General features: G+C 47.6%; 1 protein-coding gene across 1 annotated transcript in view; it reads left to right on the top strand.

Annotated features, from left to right (window-relative positions):
* The first annotated feature begins 2428 nt into the window (after window positions 1–2428).
* The window catches only part of LEKR1 (leucine, glutamate and lysine rich 1), a 33309-nt gene continuing 16812 nt past the window's right edge, over window positions 2429–18925 (top strand). Inside the window, exons 1-5 of the mRNA XM_066193644.1 lie at window positions 2429–2476; window positions 11125–11339; window positions 15294–15413; window positions 16134–16309; window positions 17644–17829. Coding sequence (XP_066049741.1) covers window positions 2429–2476; window positions 11125–11339; window positions 15294–15413; window positions 16134–16309; window positions 17644–17829 — 745 coding nt within the window. The remainder of the gene's footprint in view (window positions 2477–11124; window positions 11340–15293; window positions 15414–16133; window positions 16310–17643; window positions 17830–18925) is intronic.

Raw genomic sequence — 18925 nt, forward strand, 5'->3', positions numbered from 1 at the left:
GGCTCAGCATGGCTCTGCCAGGTTCCGCGCACCTTCAGGACAGGATCTCCCCTGATCCCCTCGGGTAGGTTCCCTCTGTGCAAGCTCCCCTCAGCCCCCAAGGACAGGATCTCCTTTATTTCCCCTACGACCTCCTCCCCTCAGCCCTCCAGGGCTGGATCTTCGCATCCACAGGCGAAGACTTGTCCAATCTCCCTCAGGTCCCCAAGCACAGGATCGCCTCCATTTCGTCTAGGACTGGATCTCCTCACCTGTTCCTCCAGAACAGGCTCCCCTCAGAACCCTCCAGCCAAGAACAGGATCCCCAGAGCTGGATCCTCTCAGAACCCCCCAGCCAAGAACAGGATCCCCAGAGCTGGATCCCCTCAGAACCCTCTGGGACAAGCTCCCCTCACCCCCCCAAACACAGGATCCCTTCAAGTCCCTCTGGCCAAGCCCCCTTCAGCCCCTCCTCGGCGGGCACAGCCGGGGGGGCCGGGATGCAGCATCCTCCGCTCCCCCGTCCCTCCCTGCCTGCTGCGTGCTGCCGCCCGCCTTCCCCCCGCCCTGCCCCGCGCTCCCCCCGCTCGCCGCCCGCGGTGATCCGCGCTGAGCTCACGGCCGCGCCTCACGACACCCTGGCTCGGCACGTCAGCCCCGCCATCGCGTGAGAGCCGCCGCCCGCCGCCGCCCCCCCGCCCGCCGCCATCACGCACGGCGGGAGCAGCTGCCGGCACGGCGCGGCCAGACCCCGCTCCCAGAGCCCGCTCCCAGCCAAGGCGGGCTCTCGCCAGCTCCTATTAATGCAGATCTTAATTAATGACCCCCGCGGGGGGCGAGCCGCCCTTCACACGCAACGCACACTTCCCCGCTTCGCCCGTGCCTGGCGTTGAAGCACGAAGAGGTTAAAATGGAGGCGGGGGCGTGAGGCGGCTGCCAAGGCGGGATTAGCGCGGCTCGGAGCTCGGCACGCAACGCGGGACGGGGCACGGCGGCCACACGCGAGGGACCCGCGGTGACACGCGTGGCAGAGCCGGGGGGCAGACGGACGGCACCGGGCGCCCCAACGGCCTTTGCATCCCTCTGTTGAGACGGCACCTATTCACCCATTTTCCCTTCCCTCCATCCCTAAAACTCACTCTTTTCCCCTCTTACTGATGCAATTTTCCTTCCCCCCCCCCAATAAATCTTTTGTTTCTATCCTCTAAAATTCGCTACTTTCTTCAATCCAACTCCCCCTTTTCTCCCCTGTTCAGCTCCCAACCTTACGAATGCTTCACCTCAGAGATGAGTCGTGCGTAAATGAAATGAAGATCACCTCAGGTTCTTTTTGCCATGGCCTGTCCCCAGTTTTACGTGTGTGCCCCCAAATTATGGTTTTGGGGGTGAATTGTTTTATATAAGGCTGTAGGGAACGTTTTGGGTGATAGGAATTTCTCTGGGCAGATGGTCCCTGCGGTGTGATAAAGCCAAGTCCCAACAGCCGACTGGATTTTGCAGGAAACAGGAACCCACCAGCGCTGGAAAGAAGGGCAGAAAGTGGAATTAATCCCGCTGAAACTGCCGAATCTCGCTGCCAATCCATCCCTGATTTATTTATTTTCGTGGCCGTGTGTGCGCTCCAGTGGGTCTCCCCGGGAGCTGGCGGCGCGGACGGTTCATCCCGAGGTTGAGCTCGTGCCTCGGGTGTGACACGCAGATGACCCGGCTGGCAGGGCCTCATTTGGGGTGGCAGGGACTAATTGGGGGTGTCAGGGCTGGCTTGGGGGTGCCAGAGCCCAATTCGGGCTGGTAGGGCTGAATTAGGGGTGTCAGATGCAGGTTTGAGGTGTCAGGAGGGGCTTTGGGGTGTCACGGTTAAATTTAGGCTGTCAGGGCTGGCCAGAGAGGGTAGAGATTTTGGGGTGTCAGTATAAAATTTGGGATGTTAGGGACGGGTTTGGCATGTCAGTGCCAAATTCGGGACATTGGGGGTGGCTTTGCGAGCGCAGGGCCAGATTTGGGGTGGCAGGGTCGAATCTGGGGACGGCAGGGTTTGGCTTTGGGGTGGCAGGGTTTGACTTCGGGGTGTCAAGGTTTGGCTTTGGGGTGTCAAGGCCCAATTTGGGATGGCGGGGGCGGCCTCGGGGGGGCTCTGGCATGTCAGGGCTGGCTTTGGGGTGTCAGGGGCGGATCTCTGGGGCGCATTAAACCCCGGCGGAGCAGCGAGCCCTGCGCTCCGCGCGGCCCCCGTGGCGCGCACGCGCCGTTGCCGCGGTTACGGCGGACGCCGCGGCCACAAAATGGCGGCGGCCGGCGCGCCCCCCCCGCCCCTCACGGGTCCCCCCTGCCGGGACCCCGGCGGGCCCTGAGCCCCGGGATCGCTCCGGGACCCCCGAGCCCCGGGATCGCTCCCGGAGCCCCGAGCTCCGGCCGCTCCCGGAGCCCGCCGCCGAGCCTGCGGGAGGCCATGGAGCGGCGCGGCCCCGTCCACGCGCTGCCCGAGGAGATCCGCAAGGTACGAGGTGTGGAAGTGCCAAACCCCGACATTCCTGCAGCGCTTCAGGGATGTTGCACAGGCCTGTGAGCATCATGTGTACATTTTGGTCCTGGGTGACGTTGGGTGTCGGGTTTCCTCACTCTTTGTGCGGTGCGATTACAGTAATTCTATAGGAGCCCTGCAGAGGAACACCTCGCCCTGTGCCGGGGTTGTCACTGCAGGTGAGTCCCGGAGAACACCTCGCCCTGTGCCGGGGTTGTCACTGCAGGTGAGTCCCGGAGAACACCTCGCCCTGTGCCGGGGTTGTCACTGCAGGTGAGTCCCGGAGAACACCTCGCCCTGTGCCGGGGTTGTCACTGCAGGTGAGTCCCGGAGAACACCTCGCCCTGTGCCGGGGCTGTCACTGCAGGTGAGTCTCAGATTTCCCCTGTTCTGGCGTGTTTTGCTGCCGGCAGTTCGGAAGGACTGCAGAGCATGACATGTTCCAGAGAAGTATCAACACACACACAGGGACGGAACATTCCCCTTCATCCCCCCTCGTATCTTTGTGTGTTCTTTCGTTTGGGAGACAGATTATTGCCGGTGTAACAGTGCTGCTGTTTATATGGCTCAATTTAGGCTGCACTCAAGTGGAACACCATTCGCTTTTTGTAACACTATCAGGTTTTCGCTCTGGCAATACAACACCCAGCTGTCCTCATTCCTCGGTCTGCAGCTCATAATTGACAAGTCATTTGAAAGCTTTGTGTACTCAGCCTGGAGAAATCCACCCTGGATTAGTCCAGGAAACAGTTCAGACAATTTCTGAGATTGATTTCTGAGAAATCAAGGATGGGTAGGATGGACAAAGAAAAGGAAAAGGAATACTTAGCCTTAAAAAAAAAAAAAAAAGAAAAAAAAAAAAAAAAAAAAAGGAAGGGAAGGGAAGAAGCTGTGGGACACTTTCAGACCCTTGAGCAGCTGTTTTGGTAGCAGGAAGGATCCCACCAAGTTTGTTTATTTAGCAGTTAGTTTCTAGCCCCAACGGGGTACAGCGGTGAGCAAAAATCAGTGTAAGCTTCTCACAGAAACAGTTGCACCGAACTGTTGGATGAGGAAATCCTCCTGGAGCTGGTTACTGCTTAATATTTCCTTTAATGACTTAAAGCTGCAGTTTGGTGGCTCTTGAGCCTGTTTTATGTTGGGATCGGTTCCTGAGCCAGTTCCTGCTCCATGTGCTAGGCACATGCTGGCACAAGGAGGGAGCAGCAGCCAGGGCAGGCACAGAAAGGCAGTGACATGAATTCTGTCAGCAGCAGTGTCAGTGACTGCTGGTTCTTATTGAGCCAGGAATACACTGGTGCCAGTTGGGAGGGGGTGTGAGCACTCTGGGAGCAGCACTTAACTCCATATTCTTAGGAAAAACAAGTCACTTAAAATTAATCCAATGCATCGGTACAAAATCCGTCATAACTTCCTTGTCACTTTTCAGTGACCTAACAGTGAGGGCTGTAATCAGGTCATAAGCAGAATGATATGAACAAAGGGATGTTACACAGAAAGTCTGTTAATATATTAGTAGTTTTAATATCTCAATAATTGTAATGGGAATTGCATGTGGAACTTGGGTCTTTGCTGCCCCTCTGTCCAGGGCTGTCGAGGTTTCAGTTCTGACCTGCAGGCTTTAAAAGTAATGATGTGACTGATGGGAATTTAGAAAAGAGCAAAAATAGTAAAGAACTTTAAAGTCTTGTTTCTAAGAAAGGATAATAGAGCTGGGCTTGCTCATTCTGGAAAATACCTGAGGGCACAGTAACTGCTCACAGATGGAGGGAGGTGGTGGTTCATTTCCAGGTGTAAATGAGTCTTTTCCTCCCATTTCTGGATGTGGTTTGGTTGAATGCTCTGAAAAAAACTCTGGAGCAGCTCACCCAGGCAGTTGTGGAATCTTCCCAGGGGAACTATTCAGTCCAACTTTTCCCTCGAAGCAGAGAATGGGGCAGGAAATCTCTGGATATCCTCCAGTGCTGGCTACACATTTAACAAAATATCTGATGCAGAAGATGCAGCATTTCCAGCTATAGAAAGACTTCTGCTCCTGTCCCATCCTCCTCGTGCCACGTGTGAGCTCCAAGGCAACGACAGCCCGGGGTTTGGGATGAGAAAGTGCCGGGGCTTTACACATCCTGTGCTGTTGCTCATCTCCTCCTCAGCCCACTCGTGTTGTAGCTGCTGCATCGTTACAAGACACTACAAGTCATTCTCACAACTTCCTGCCCTTGTATCTCCCGTCTTTTCTGCACACGTCTCCTCCTTCCCTTCCCATCCTCTGCTGCTCGGATTTTACAGCCTCCCCTTTGGAATCTTCCTTTGAGTCGGCTCCCAACACAGCCGAGCTGGTGCCAGCTGTGGTTTGCTGTGCCAGACAGAGCACGTGCTGCTCCCAGGGTGGGTTTGCAGGCTGAGGGAGCACGTGTGGCTGCAGGGAGCGTGCCAGGCATTGTGACTGCCGCCCAGAGCCAGGGATATTCCCTTGCCAGACACTGCTTTGGGATGGATGGAGGATGGATGATGGATGGAGGGATGGATGGAGGGATGGATGGATGATGGAGGGATAGAGGGATGGATGATGGATGGAGGGATGGATGGATGATGGAGGGATGGAGGGATGGAGGGAGGGATGGATGGATGGAGGGATGGATGGATGGAGGGATGGATGGAGGGATGGATGGAGGGATTGACGGATGGAGGGAGGGATGGATGGATGGAGGATGGATGGAGGATGGATGGATGCTGCAGGTCGGGGTGTGGAGCTCACCAGGGATCCAGGAGCTACCTCACAGGGCAGGGAGCAGAGCTCCCATTGTTCCTCTCCTTGGAGTTTCACAAGCTGTTTATCAAGATTTTATTTTAAAGGAAGTTTTATTCTAGAGGGGAGGAGATTTCTTGGCATTTTGTTAAGGGGATGATAGATGTGAAGGGACTTTGGTTCTTCATGTTCTGATCAGTTTTGCCTGTGTAAAAACTTCTACATGTCCCTGCTTTCTTCTCTCTCTCTCATTCCTTCTTCTGCTCTCACACCCCTTCCACAACACATTCATTGCAAGATGGGTGCTAAATTAAAAAGCCAGAATCAATAGAAGAATAAAACATCCACATGTTCTTTATTAAAGTTTATAGTACTCTTGTGTATTTATAGTTGCATACTTCTTGGAAACTCATTGTTAGTTAAAGATGGAAATCCCTGGCTTTTAATGCCTATTTTTAATGTATTTACAGAGAGTTTCTGCAATCAAACTCAGCCTGAGAGGTGTCACAGAGCCCAGAAGGGAGTTGGTGTTTCCTTGACTCCAATGTCATGGAAGTGTATTTTTAGGGACTTCTGGTTTTGTTGCTTGGCTAATGTTTTATTTTGGTTTCATTCTTCTTCAAGGCTTTTATATTTCACCTTGCCAGTTGTTTGTTGCCAGTGGTAGATGAATCTTTTTTTGTGCCTGTGGACTTTAATTAAAGTTCTGTGGAAGTGCAGGGAAGTAGAAGGGAAGATGCAGCTCTGCACTGAAGATCTCCCTGAAACAGGAAACAGAACAGCAACAGAAGGACCCAAGTCATCCTCGCAGCAGCAAACAAAGTTATATTTAATTTCGTATTTTATTTGGAAAAAAAAAAAAAAGGCTTTGTTACCATAAATCATAAAATTGATAGGGCCCTTAGAGTTTCAGAGTTCTGTCACCCCAGGAGCTGAGGAGCTCAGGCTGGGCAGGAACTCTGAGGCTGTTCCCCATCAGGACAGAACGTCCTGTGGTGTCCCCAGAGTATCGTGTTCACCGCAAGTAGCAAATGGGTACTCGGTGCCTCTCCCACGTGTGCTATAGATGGGGCACAGTATGGGCTCTGTATGAGCACATCACGTCAGCTTTCCCTGCCCTTGCTCTCTGTGAACCCTGGGCTTGGGGTTTTCTTGTGAAAGGTTCTGGAACACAGAGTTCCAGCTGTGCTTGGGAGCCCACGAGCCTGTCCCGTCCAGGACAGCACAGCTCTGTGTTTGGGACATGCTGCATCAGCACCAGCAGGGGTTTAAAAGCAGATAAAATTCCAGTTTGTGCCCTCCAGATAAGTGTGGTAGAATGGCAGAGCCCTTTTTGGTGTCCTGCTGGACCTACCTTCTGAATTCTCCTGGAGATGATGTCCCCAAGCTGCTCTGATGTTTTCAGCTCTCAGCTGTAGAATTTGAAATGTTTGGGTGGTGTTGGGGTGTCAGGCTCCTGCTGTGGGAAAGTTCTGGAAATGGGAGAAAATCCTGGAATGCTTTGGGTTGGAAGAGACCTTAAAGTCCCATGGGCAGGGACACCTTCCACTATTCCAGCTGGCTCCAAGCCTGGCCCTGGGCACTTCCAGGGGTTGTATCCAGATGGTTCAGTCTCTCCACACCCTCTCTGGGCAGTATATATATATTTTCTCATCAGACCAGGGCTGGACTCTCCATATCCAAGGTTTTCTCACCAAACCAGGCTTGTGTTCACTGCTGTCAAGGTCTCCCACCCTTTCTGCAACCAGTGTCCCAGTGTGCAGGAACTGGAGGGACTGGAATCTCCTCACCTCCCACGCGGTGGGGTTGCAGCCAGGAGGGGCTTCCTGACAGATGCAGAGAGTTCCTCAGGCAAAGGTCCGGTTAACAATGGGCTAAATCGTCCTTTGTCTGCTGTGTGTTTGTCATGAGATGTTGGTGGCAGCTGGAACGGGCTGTGACACATCCCAAGGAAATCGGGGAGCTCAGGAAGGGGTGCTGGCCCTGTGCTGGTGGGAGTGTGAGGCTGTCAGGATTCATTATCCTGCTTTCCTCCAGGCAGCAATGGCCTCAGCTACCTGAACCCCCGGTGTTTTTATTTCCTGTCGTGACACAGGGATTATCCCAGGGCATGTTTTGAATGAAGCAACCTCCTGGTTTTACTCCCAGCCTGTTTCTTCACTGTTCGTGTGTTCAAAGCGAGCACAGGGATTTTTATTTTGCAACTGTGATTTTATGGGCAGGGAGCAAATAATGATGTGAACAGCGTGGCTCAGCAGTACCATCTGTATTGCTTTGGGGTAGATGCTGCTTGAAAACTTGGCTCATCGTACACTTTGTTTCTTTTAAAAGAAGTGAAGTTTCTACTGTGACTTTTAAAAATCTTTCTTTGACCAAGGCAAATAGGAATTGCAATCTGGTACCTCCTCGTTTTGAATATACATCAAAAGACTTCCCTTTCTTCCTCAAAAATCAATGGTGTGGTTTGAGTCATCCTTTATTTTTGTGCAACAGGGATTGACTGATGTGTCAGAAGAGGGACAGGACAGGATGAGAGACATGAAAATAATGTGGGAGAGGAGTGAAACAAAAAAGAAAGTAAACTAGGGTAATAAGGTCGAATAAATCAACATACAGAAGTAATTTAAGACCACCCAGCTGCAGCATAAGGATTTTTTTTTTGCCCTTCTTGACTTTTATGTATTCAGCTACAAGTTTAATTTGGACAAATACTGAGTTTTTTTGGTTTTGATCAGTCCTTGCTGAAGCAATCTCAGTCCTGACAGATCCACCAAGGGAACACTGGGTGTTGTGAGGAATTTCTGCGTGGAAAGGGCTGTCTGACCTGGCACAGCTGCCCGGAGCAGTGCTGGGGTCCCCATCCCTGCAGGGATTTAACACCCTGGGGCTGGGTGCTGTGGGATGGTGGCACTCCATGGTCTTGGAGGGCTTTTCCTGAACAATTTGAGGGTGCTGGATGCTGTAATATCCAAGCCCTGCCAAACGAGAGGGGAGCTCCCTCTCCTTCCAGGAATCCAGCTCTCCATCGTGGGGTGTTTGTGGGTGGAATGTGAAATTCCAGAGGAGAGGGGTGGGGTTGCACAGGCTGACACACCCTGCAGTTATTTGGTCAAGTTCAAGCGGTACAAATTCCTGTCTCATCATCCAAAAGGCTAAAAATGGTCTAGACCACCAATTTCTTTTCTTTTTTTTTTTTCCTTATGCTCTACAGATGAAACTGAGTCAGACAGATGTAATTTGAGTGATTATCCCTCTTGGCTCAGTCTTCCCCTTCTCTTGGTAGCTCAAGAAATCTTTGTAACCAGGGGATAATATTTCCTTCCAAAACCAACTGCAGAGTGGAAACTGTTCCTCCAGATGCTTTACAGCATCTGTGCATCACAAGTGTAGCTCAAAGTCTAATGGATAAATATCTTCCCAGATCAAGCACTTTGTCCTCAGCAAAACTTGTTCTTTTTAATTCCTAATTGATTTTTTTCTGTTCACTGTTCTCAGTGCTTACTCAGGTCATGCAAGTGCCCTTTCTACTCAGAGCTCTGCTAGTTTCCTTTTCTATTCCTTTCAAACTGTTTTTCCCCTGATTTTTTTTCTTTTTTTTTTTTTTTCTTTTTTTTTGCTTTGAATTTAACACAACAGTGTTTTTATCAAATGGAAACGGTGAAGTACGGAAACTGAAACCATCAACTTGTATTTAGTACACATCCTTAGTGGTTACTCAGCAATCTCACTGTTCCAGAAAAGGTAATTTGCAAGCAGAAGAACCGATGACAGTTTGTTTCTTACAGATTTTGTGTAATGGTCGGTCAACTTTGGTGTCTAAGAGACAAGATCTAGTGGAGATTTCCTCCTGGAAAGATCATTTATAAGGCTGCCAGGGGGGCCGGAATAGAGATATTAGAATTCCTGGGTCAGGTGGGATATTGGGCAGGAATTGTTCCCGGGGAGGGTGGGCAGGCCCTGGCACAGGGTGCCCAGAGCAGCTGTGGCTGTCCCTGGATCCCTGGCAGAGTCCAGGTTGGACATTGGGCTTGGAGCACCTGGGTCAGTGGAAGGTGTCCCTGCCCATGGCTGGGGTGGCACTGGATGGGCTTTAAGGTCCCTCTCAACCCAAATCCTTCTGTGATTCCATGAGAGAGGAACCTAGGATTTAGGATGGGAAGTCAGGTCAGTGCCTTCCTTGCTCTGTTCACTTTCTTCTTTCTTCACCTGTTAATTTTCCAGGTACACTGGACAGATGTGTTGGGTTTAAATTAACTGTGGTTGGCATCACTCAATGTGTGCCAAATCCATTCCTGGTGTCAGGGAGCTGTTCCATATATTTAGGTGGATATTTGGCAGCTGTTCAATCTGTACACTTATTGCTGTGCTTGCAGGGTAATTATTAATGTGCGCAGCAAGGTCCTGATTTACTCAGAATTTCCTGTTCTGTGATTTTCTTGACTCTGCAGAAAATACTGTAAAAATCCAAACTGTTCAGAAATCCTCCCAGATTTTCATTTCACCTGAGGAATGGATGGGAGGGAGAGCAGGACCCGCTTCCAACTGAGCCCAGACAGAGAGTATTTATTGTGCTATGACTTCATTTATTTTGAAATTCAGTAACAAAGCTGACTTTGAAAACGAAAACGTTTCGGTGCTTGCACAAACCCTTTCCAGTGCAGGCCCCTGGTGGTTCTATCTTGTTTTTGCTGGGAGAGGCAGTGAAAGTTCTCAGCTGTTTGTGTGAGCAGCAGCAGTGGCTGTGCTGCACAGGGCACCGTGTCCTCTCTGTGATAAAACCCCCTCCCGTGCTCCCTGCACAGCTCATTTTGTCCTTTTTCAGTGCACTCATTCCAGTGCTTTGGAACTTCGGGGTACTTACCCTGAACAACAGTTTCAGGTTTCCAAGCACAGACTGCAGCTGCCAGGAAAAATAAACTTGCATTTTCGGCTCCTACAGAGCAGCTGTAACCAGGGGGGGTTTAAACTGGGGCAACATTGAGAAATGGGGAAATAAAGCTTGTCCAGGGCCTCCTGAAACACCATTTATATCCAGCTATATTTAAACTGTTAAAGGTTGTTGTATGGTCTTTAATTTATAGTCGTTGAAAGCTCTTTTCTTTCCTCTGGGTAGGGTTTCTTTCTGTTTATCCCTGTGTCTCAAAACATTTTTTTTTCCTTCCTCTGTAAAACAAAGTTTCTTAATTGGACTTAAACTGTTTGATCAGGTGCTTGCGTGTTCCCTGCTGGAAGGTTAATAACCAGATCAGTTGGAAAAGTCTGTTTAATAAATGACCTTTCCATTGGATGTGTGTTACGTGCTCTGTGTTTTGTAATCAGTCCTGAGTTCTTCGTACCTGGCAAAGGGGTGACAGATTCCACAGCACCCCAGTGCCATGGACACCGCACCAGCATCAGACATGAATTATTTCTGTGAAGATTGTGGATTACATCACTTTATTCACCCTTCCTCATCTCGCCTCCTTCACTTGGATACAAGGTGTTGGAAACCCAGAGAAATAACATTTATCTGGCACAGGCCGTCCCAGATTCATTAATGAAATAGCTTTATAAAACACAGCATTTCATTTTCAATGAATACATCCAACCCAACTCAGAAGTACTTTAGCATTTCAGTGGGAGTTCCCACATATCAAATTGCCAGAGTTGATGGATCTTGGGATGTTGCCAGGAAAGGAAAGTGCTGCTCGTTTTGCTAATGAGCATTTTTGCCTTTATTTGTTAAAGCAATGACATCATCTGATCTTAATGTTCCAGAGCAGTAAATGGTTTAAATTGTTTGGATTTATTATTATTTCTTAGTGTCACTGAGGGTTTTTTTTTCTTTCAGTTGAACCTGTTTCTTACAGACCTTCTGAAGCATTTTCTCTCTTTGCAGATGCCCCGGGAGCAGACAGTGTGCAAATACTGCGGAGTCAGCTACCTGACACTCCACGAGTTCAGGGTGATGGAAGACAAAGTCAAAGCAATGGAGAAGGAGATGAAAGTCTATAAAGGAAGTCTGGAACGGGAGCAGAGGCTTCAAGCAGAATTGCAGGCTCTGCACCACGACCTTGAGCGCTGCCGGGCCGAGAGCGAATCCAAAACAGAAAGGTCGGAGCACATCATCCCCTCTGGTTGATCCTCTCCTGTGTGTGCTGGGGAATTTCAGCCCAAAGCACCTTCAGATACAAATAACATTTGTCTTGCTTTGCTCAGATGGCCCAGATACACTGTAATAGTTGATTTAAGTCGCATTTCATGGCATCCTTTGGAAGCAGGTTCAGAATTCCTGAGCGGTTTAGGAGCTGTCAATATGTGGAAGGTGAAGGAAAGGCCAGCAGGCACTCAGAGGGATTTCCCCTGCGCACACTCCCAAAGGGAGGGGATGAATATTTCATCTGATCATCTTGTAATAAATCTCTAATATTCCAAAGGAAATTCCACAGGGCTGGGAGTTCCACAGGTCTGAAATTCAGGCTGACAGTCTCATGGTAGCCTGGTGAGGAATTCCCAGAGTTCTTCCCTGGGAATCTCAGGATTCCCTCTCAGCAGGGCTGGTACAGAATCCTAAAGCAACGAGGAACTGTTTGGGAACTGCCAGGGGCATTTTGCTTCACAAACAGGAAGTTTCAAATCCTTACAGATATGGGAAGGCCCCAGTTAAAGGGGGAGTTTGGTGCCTAAAGAGCTCCAGTAATTAATGAGAGATCTCCGAGCCACGTTTGGATTTTCAGGGCACAATTAGGACCTTCAAGTGTGTTCTTTCAGCTCATACAGCGTTTGTATCTTTTCCGTGCACATATTTTGGAACCTGTTGTTATGTTCCATTAATTGATTACAGTAGGACTATAAAAAAATTGATTTTTATAGTCAATTAACAAAAGATACTTTATAAAAATGCAGTTTGCTCAAGTTTGCTACTGATGGATTGAGGCCACCAGAAACTCCTGGGTCATTTTTTTGCTCATCAGACTCAAATGGACAGTAGATTTTTTTTGTAAGGACGAGGTTCTAATTTTAATTATCAGCTCAGTTTGATTTTTGGGATCCCCAGGAGGGGTGTCCTTTGTGTGACTGTCTCACACCAAGGCATCTGGGGCTGAAGGTGCTCTGGAGATTGGGCTGAAATACTTTGGAAAGCTGCTTTTTCTTGGAGAACCACTCATACTGTTAAAAAATTAACTTATGAATGGATTTAGTTAGGCTTTTGCTTGCTAATATTACTAATAAAAGATTCATTTTAGAGCAAAAAAAGTGAACAAAATGCATTTATCATGTAAATTACTCATAATGTTTCTTGCAACATCTTTTTCATTTAAATTTCACATCTTCCACCCCCTCCTTCCCGATAGTTAACATCTTCTGTGGTTTAATATCTATTTTTAAAGCTTGTTTGCTCCTTGTCCCTTTAACGACCCTGGGTGGCAGCTCTGGTGGCAGAATCCAGTGTGTGTGAGCAAATGCACTGACAGCACATTCTTCTTGTTGAGGATCATTTGCCAGAGCTCAACTTTAAATTTTCATCCAGCCGACTTTTTGTAGTAAAGCTGGAACGGTTAATAAAATTTTTATCTCTGCACTTTTCCCCCCTAAGGCTCCACTTGATTTAAAAGCTGCTGAAATCAAGTGGAATACTTGCAGTGGGTTTCCATTCCAGCCATAAATCAATTGTGCCTTGTGAAATAACTTGGCTGAATATTCCTTATCTTCTCCTTGCTGTCCTGGGCCTCTCTGACTACCTTGTGTATAAACTATTCAAAATCCTGGGTCTGGCCAGGCTGACAAATCACTGCTCCCAGAAACCAAACGTGTCTTTTTTCTTACTTTTATCTCTGCTAGATGAAGGGATTGAATCTCTCTTATCAGCTGCAGCCTGTTTCAGTTTTTTATTCCCTTTAGGTTCAGGTATTCCTGTTTGTACCTGTGGTTAACCTTGAAAGCCACCTGGGACTTTACCTGTCCTTAGTTACTTTTCCTTTGAGACCCTGGCAGGAGAGGGAGAATGAACTGCACGGATGCCACTCAGCTATTCCACCTTATTCTGTGTTAAAATCACTTCGGTCTTGCTAATTAATTGAATCATTATTACTTTAATTAGCTAAATTCTTGCCCCATCCAGTGTAGGAAATGTAAATTAGATGTAAATACCAGAGATGTCCTCAAGTGCCACATCCACACATATCTTGAACACTTCCAGGGGTGGTGATTCACCACTCTCTGAACTGAAAACGAGCAGCTGCTGGCTGTGAAATGAAAGTGAGCAGCTCCTGGCTCTGGGCAGCTCCCAAACTTTTCATGGCAGTAAAAACACCGAGGTGGAGCTTTTTTGGGGGGACAGAGTGTTCCAGGCTTCTCAGTGCATCCTGTGCTCGCTGGCAGTGCCAGCGCTGCTCCATCCCACTGGGAGTCCCAGGGGAGCGAGTGCAGGGATGATTTCTGTGCTGTGAAACGCCTGAATTCCCCTGCAAGGCAGGGATTGCTCCTCATAATCATCGCCTGGGGACGATGTTTGCGGCTCCTGCTGGCTTTTCTCGTGCTGTTCCCCTCCTGTCAGCGCGGGGAGTGAACGTGTCCTGCCTCACCTCCCACTCCGGGCAGTATTCCTCCTGTGCTCCCCAGGAACACGGGTTGGGAATTCTCACGGGGGATGAGATCGATGTGTTCCCACCATTCTCCAAATGCCAGCTTTTAATGAGCCACTGGACTCTTTCTTTTTGCTAAAAAAGGCCCAAAATAACTTGTTTATTTTGCTTCCTTCATCTTAACAGTGGAGTGCATCTGTCTTGCCTTTTCCACTTTTTTTTTTTGTGTGTGTGACTGACCAGGACACGCTGGAAAAATCCCTTTAATGTCAGCTCCGGAATGGAAAGAGGAAGAAAACGTGTCTCTCCTTATTTACTGGTTTATTTTTAATCCAAAATACTTCAGATACTACTCATTCTAGAAGCAGAATGGAAAATGAGCATCTGGCTCTCCCTGGCTCCCAGAGTTTGGATTTGTTATTGGTCAGTGATAAATCACTGCTTTTTTTTTTCCTCGTTTGCAAAGGTAGATTTGAAATCCTGTAGCTGTTTCCTTGTGAGTGACAACAGTTCTGCTCCCAACCACAATCCAACAGGTTTTATTTCTCCCCTCCTGCTCTCCCAGCCTCCTGGAAATTTGCAGGTAGCAATGGGTAAAATTTCTAAAAAGGTAATGCCAGGAATGTCTTCCATTTCTTCTTCTTTTTTTTTTTTTTTTTTTTTTTTGCTTTTTAACCTCCAGATGCTCAGTTCAGATTTTGTCAGAGCTCTGCAGATCCAGGTTTCTTAACCAGGGCTAATATTTTTTTTTTAAATGTGCATTTTGCTGCTGATCTATGTAGTAATAGTAACTAATGCACTGTCATGGTTTGATTTTAATTTTTATATATTTTCAGTATAAATCATTCTCATTCTCTTCTGCTGTTTGAAATTGAAGCCAAGGCTGATGTAGTGCTTCTGCCAACCTTTGGTTTTGTAAAATACTTGTCCATTCAAACATTATTTATTTCCTTGTGGCAATGAGTCACCAGCAGACAAACAGATCATTTTCTCTGTGTGAACAGTAAGTGTTGAAAGCTTGAACAGGGGCTGGTTTTTAACAGTCGCTTGTCACTGGAGTTGTATTTTTGGGGCTGCTTTAGGATGGTTATCTACAGAAAACAGCTGGGGCTGATGTGCTGTGGGGGATTGTTCCTCACACGGACCACAGGAAGGGAATTAGATTCAGCTCCTTTATTCCTGTGCAGTTCCATTCATTTCCTGACAATTGTGGGAGCAAGTGCTGAATTGTTGAAAGAGCAATGTTTGAACTGTGTTTGTTTACACTGGGAGAGCTGGGCCTGAAAAACCAACCGGTGCTGCAAGGAAAAGTTCCCAAGGTAAATGTGAGAGGTGAGGAACACCTCGGGGGGATGGTTCTGGGGGTGTTTGCTGTGCCTGAGGCCAGCACAGAGCTGGGTCCTGCCCTGAGAAAGCTGAAACAAAAGCTGGGGGTTGATTCTTGGTGCAAACAAGGTTCTGATTATTTTATTTACATCTGCAGGATAAAAACCCTGACAGTGGAACTTAAAACCAAGCAGGAGGAGATGAAAAGTGTGAAAGCCGATTTGCAGTATTTCCAGGAGGAGAAGGAAGCTGCCTACAAGCAGTCCCAGGTGCTCAGGTGAGAACCCAAGAAGAAATGCTGATCTTGGAAACGCACCATTTCTTACATAAATATTGTTTATAAAGATTCACTATAAACCTGGGCATACAGTCATTCAAACGTGATTACTCTGATTTCTCAATTAAAAACGGTTGTACAATTTCCTGTACAGGATTTTGTTCATGAAACAAACCCAGTTTTCTTCATTTATGCATAAAAGCTCTAAACATTTAGATGGGGAAGCTCATTATACATCTATTCAATACACAGCACGTTTCATACACTAAATTATTGTAACCCAGTGCAGTATGAGTGCTCAGATAATGGGAACGTAGTTGCCAAGCTTAGTCTAATTCCCACGTTTTATTTATAAAATAATTAATAAATTATATCATTTATATAATATATATTATATAAATATATTATACATATCTATATATAATTTATACAATATATCATATAAACTATAAATTACATATAATTTAAATGATATAATTCACATTCTTTATAATATATAACATATTAATTAATATGTCGTTTATATATTTAATTTATATTATATATGTATATTTATTTATATTATATGTTTATGTCTATTTTACATATTTATATAATTATTTTCTATATAGATATATATTTAATGTAATATTAGTATATTAATATAAATATACTATGATAATATATTAAAACAATACAAATCATATAAAATCTACAGCTGGTGTATTTTCTTTCTTGCAGAACGACCTTGGATCACCACTGCTCCACCCTGAACAAGGCTGTCTCCCTGTTCCCTTTCATCAGAAATGAATTGGACAGTATTAAAGAGGTCATCTCCACCAACCTGGAGAACTTTGCTGCCATGAAGGAAGAGATTTTTCGGCAAATAAAAGCCGTGAGCAAAGAAGCTCTGACAGGTAAAGCATCCTGCAACCAATTTGGGCAAGGGGAAAAAAGGGATCCTGCAGGGTGATGGTGCAGCATCCTTGTGGAATGGGGAGTGTCCTGCCCCCCAAAACGTGGGCAGGCTGCAGCCCTTCCCTTGGGGCAACATCACACATCAGCCCCACCATCAGCAGCTCTGCCCCCTCCCATTTCTGAGTGAGAACAAAGTGCCAAATGCTGCCTGAGGGATCTCCTTGGGCCTGGAAGGGGCACAGAGCAGCCCCTGGGCTGGGGATGGCTCCCTTGGCCCCAGGGAATTCCTGCTCCAGCCAGGGTGGTCTTCAGGGCCAGGGGAGCTGGGAACAGGGCACATCCCAGGGCTTCTTCAGCAGCTGAGACTCTGAGCCTTCAATTCTGTTTTTGCTGTGCCTCAGCTGAGATTGGTTTCACTGGAAAGAGTCTGCAGTTACAGACTGCAACAGGCAGAGCTTCCCAGCTGGCCCTGTGCCCACTTTCACAGCTTTAAAGGCCTTTGAAAATAATTTTCAGACATATTCTTTTCCTAGCACGTTTCAGTGTGGATGAGCTGCTGTTGCACTGAATCACAAAACCACAGAATATCCTGGGCTGGGGGGATCCACGAAGATCAAGTCCAGCTTCTGGCCGTGCACGGGACAACCCAAAGATCCCACTGATCAGATTAACCCCTGGGAGTCAGTTTGATCAGGGCTTTGAGGGCAGGCTGGGGGATGAGCAGTGAATTCCTCAATGATTGCTTTGTTCCCGCTGGGAAGGGCTCTGGGAAGCCTGGAGAGGCAGGAGCCTGCTGGGACACTGAGCCAGCAGCAGCAGCTGGGGGCACTAAGGGCTCCTGCCTGCTGGAAATTGTGCCCACGACATCCCTCCTTCATCTTCGCTCCTGTAAGAGCAGTGAACAGAACTTTCAGTGTCCACATGACACAGTTCCTGAGGATTCCACTCTTCCTGGGCTCATTCCCTGCCTGCTGTGGGCTGAAGTGTCCCTGTCTTCAGCCTCAGAGGCATCCATACATCTCAAGGCTTCTTTTCTGGAGTATTCCTTGTTCTTTTTGCTGCAGTGCTCCGAATACACAGAGGATGTGTGTGGAAGCAGGAGTGGAGCCTTTCTTACACAGGCTCTGTATCCCTCATCCAACATTTCCCACCTCAGACTAGTCCCACGGCAGAAATATCACACCCACCCTCAAATCCAGCTTTCTAAACACCAAAACAATTTCCCTCCACTTATTTTTTTGGCCTGTGAATGCCCTTTAAAAGCTTTGATGTTCTTGTTCGTGATGAACATAAAGTAACAACGAATCCACGCGGATTTGTTTTGCCTCCTCAGAAATACCCAAACTGAACCAAAGATTGGCAAAATCCCAGCAGGAGAATGAGTGTCTGCAGGAGAAGGTCAAACACCTCACTGAGGTGGCTGACACGGTTGAGCTGAAAACTCAGCAGCTCCAGACTTCCCTTCAGCAGGGGAACGAGCTCCAGAGTCGGTGCCGCGAGCTGCAGAAGGAAACTCTGGGTAAGAGGAGTTTTTGTCCTTTCTGGCAAAAAATCCAAGGGGGAAAAAAAAAGTTTTTAAAAGCACCAAAGTGATGGTTGTTACTGTGGGAAGACTCAACAGGCCTGAATAAAAGGTGGGTGTTGTGCAGTCAGGAGGAGAGAATGTCATTCCAAGGAGTCTGGAACGCTGCTGGGAGCACCAGGCAGCTGACTGGGAGGGCAGGTGAAGAAAAAGAGGAGAATGATGAAGGTGGTGGGATACAGTCCTGCTGTTAATTGTCCATCTCAAGTAGAACATCAGGCTCTGAGGGTAAAATTCAAAGAATTGGTCTCATTTTGAGAGCAGGACCAGGAAGGACTTCTCAGAACAGGGTTGAAAAGCAGGCCAGGCCCTTTTCTCTGAGTCATGAATCATGAGGCTCTAACCATCCACCCTCGATTGTGTCTCAGGAAGCAGAGAATGCTCTTGAAAAGGGTGAGAGCAGTGACAGCACTTGAAACGATACCCTGGAAGCTCTGTGTAGACAAAAACTCACTGTAAAAGGATTAGTTCTGTTGGTATCTCTTGGATCTCTTTTCTCTTGCATTCACAGCTCTGGCTCAGAGGTATTTTAAGACCTTGGGAACACATTTGAGGTTGTGCTGTTCCAGGCAGGGTTTGGAGTCCCCATCTGCCTTGTGCTCAGCCTGGGGACACGCTGAGAGTGGGAGGTCACACTGGGGGAGCTTCACTGCTCCTCAGTACCTGTGAAAACACCAGAAGTGAGATCCCATCATCCCATCCCTGAGTTACCAACCCCTGGTGCTGAGTGATGGGCATTATCACTCCTTATTATATTGTGATCATATAATAATAGCTTATATTTGAGTATTGAATTGGTTTGTTTCTATAACAGCACTGTTAAAAAGCTCCAGCAAAGACATCTTCTGTCTCTGTAGAAACAATAAGGAGCAGTGGACCTAAAATCTCATCACACGGTGAAATACATGGGTCAGCATCACAACATCAAAGAGTTGTATTGTTGTATTTGTGCTGATAGGAAAGCTGCCCTTAGCTGAGTTCCCTTTTCCCCTCTGTTTACTCCAGAGGTTGCTGCAAACAGTGAGTTCAGGGT

The sequence above is a fragment of the Chamaea fasciata genome, unplaced genomic scaffold (assembly GCF_029207755.1).
Source record: "Chamaea fasciata isolate MVZ Bird 193981 ecotype frontalis unplaced genomic scaffold, bChaFas1.0.hap1 SCAF_11, whole genome shotgun sequence".
NCBI lineage: Eukaryota > Metazoa > Chordata > Aves > Passeriformes > Sylviidae > Chamaea > Chamaea fasciata.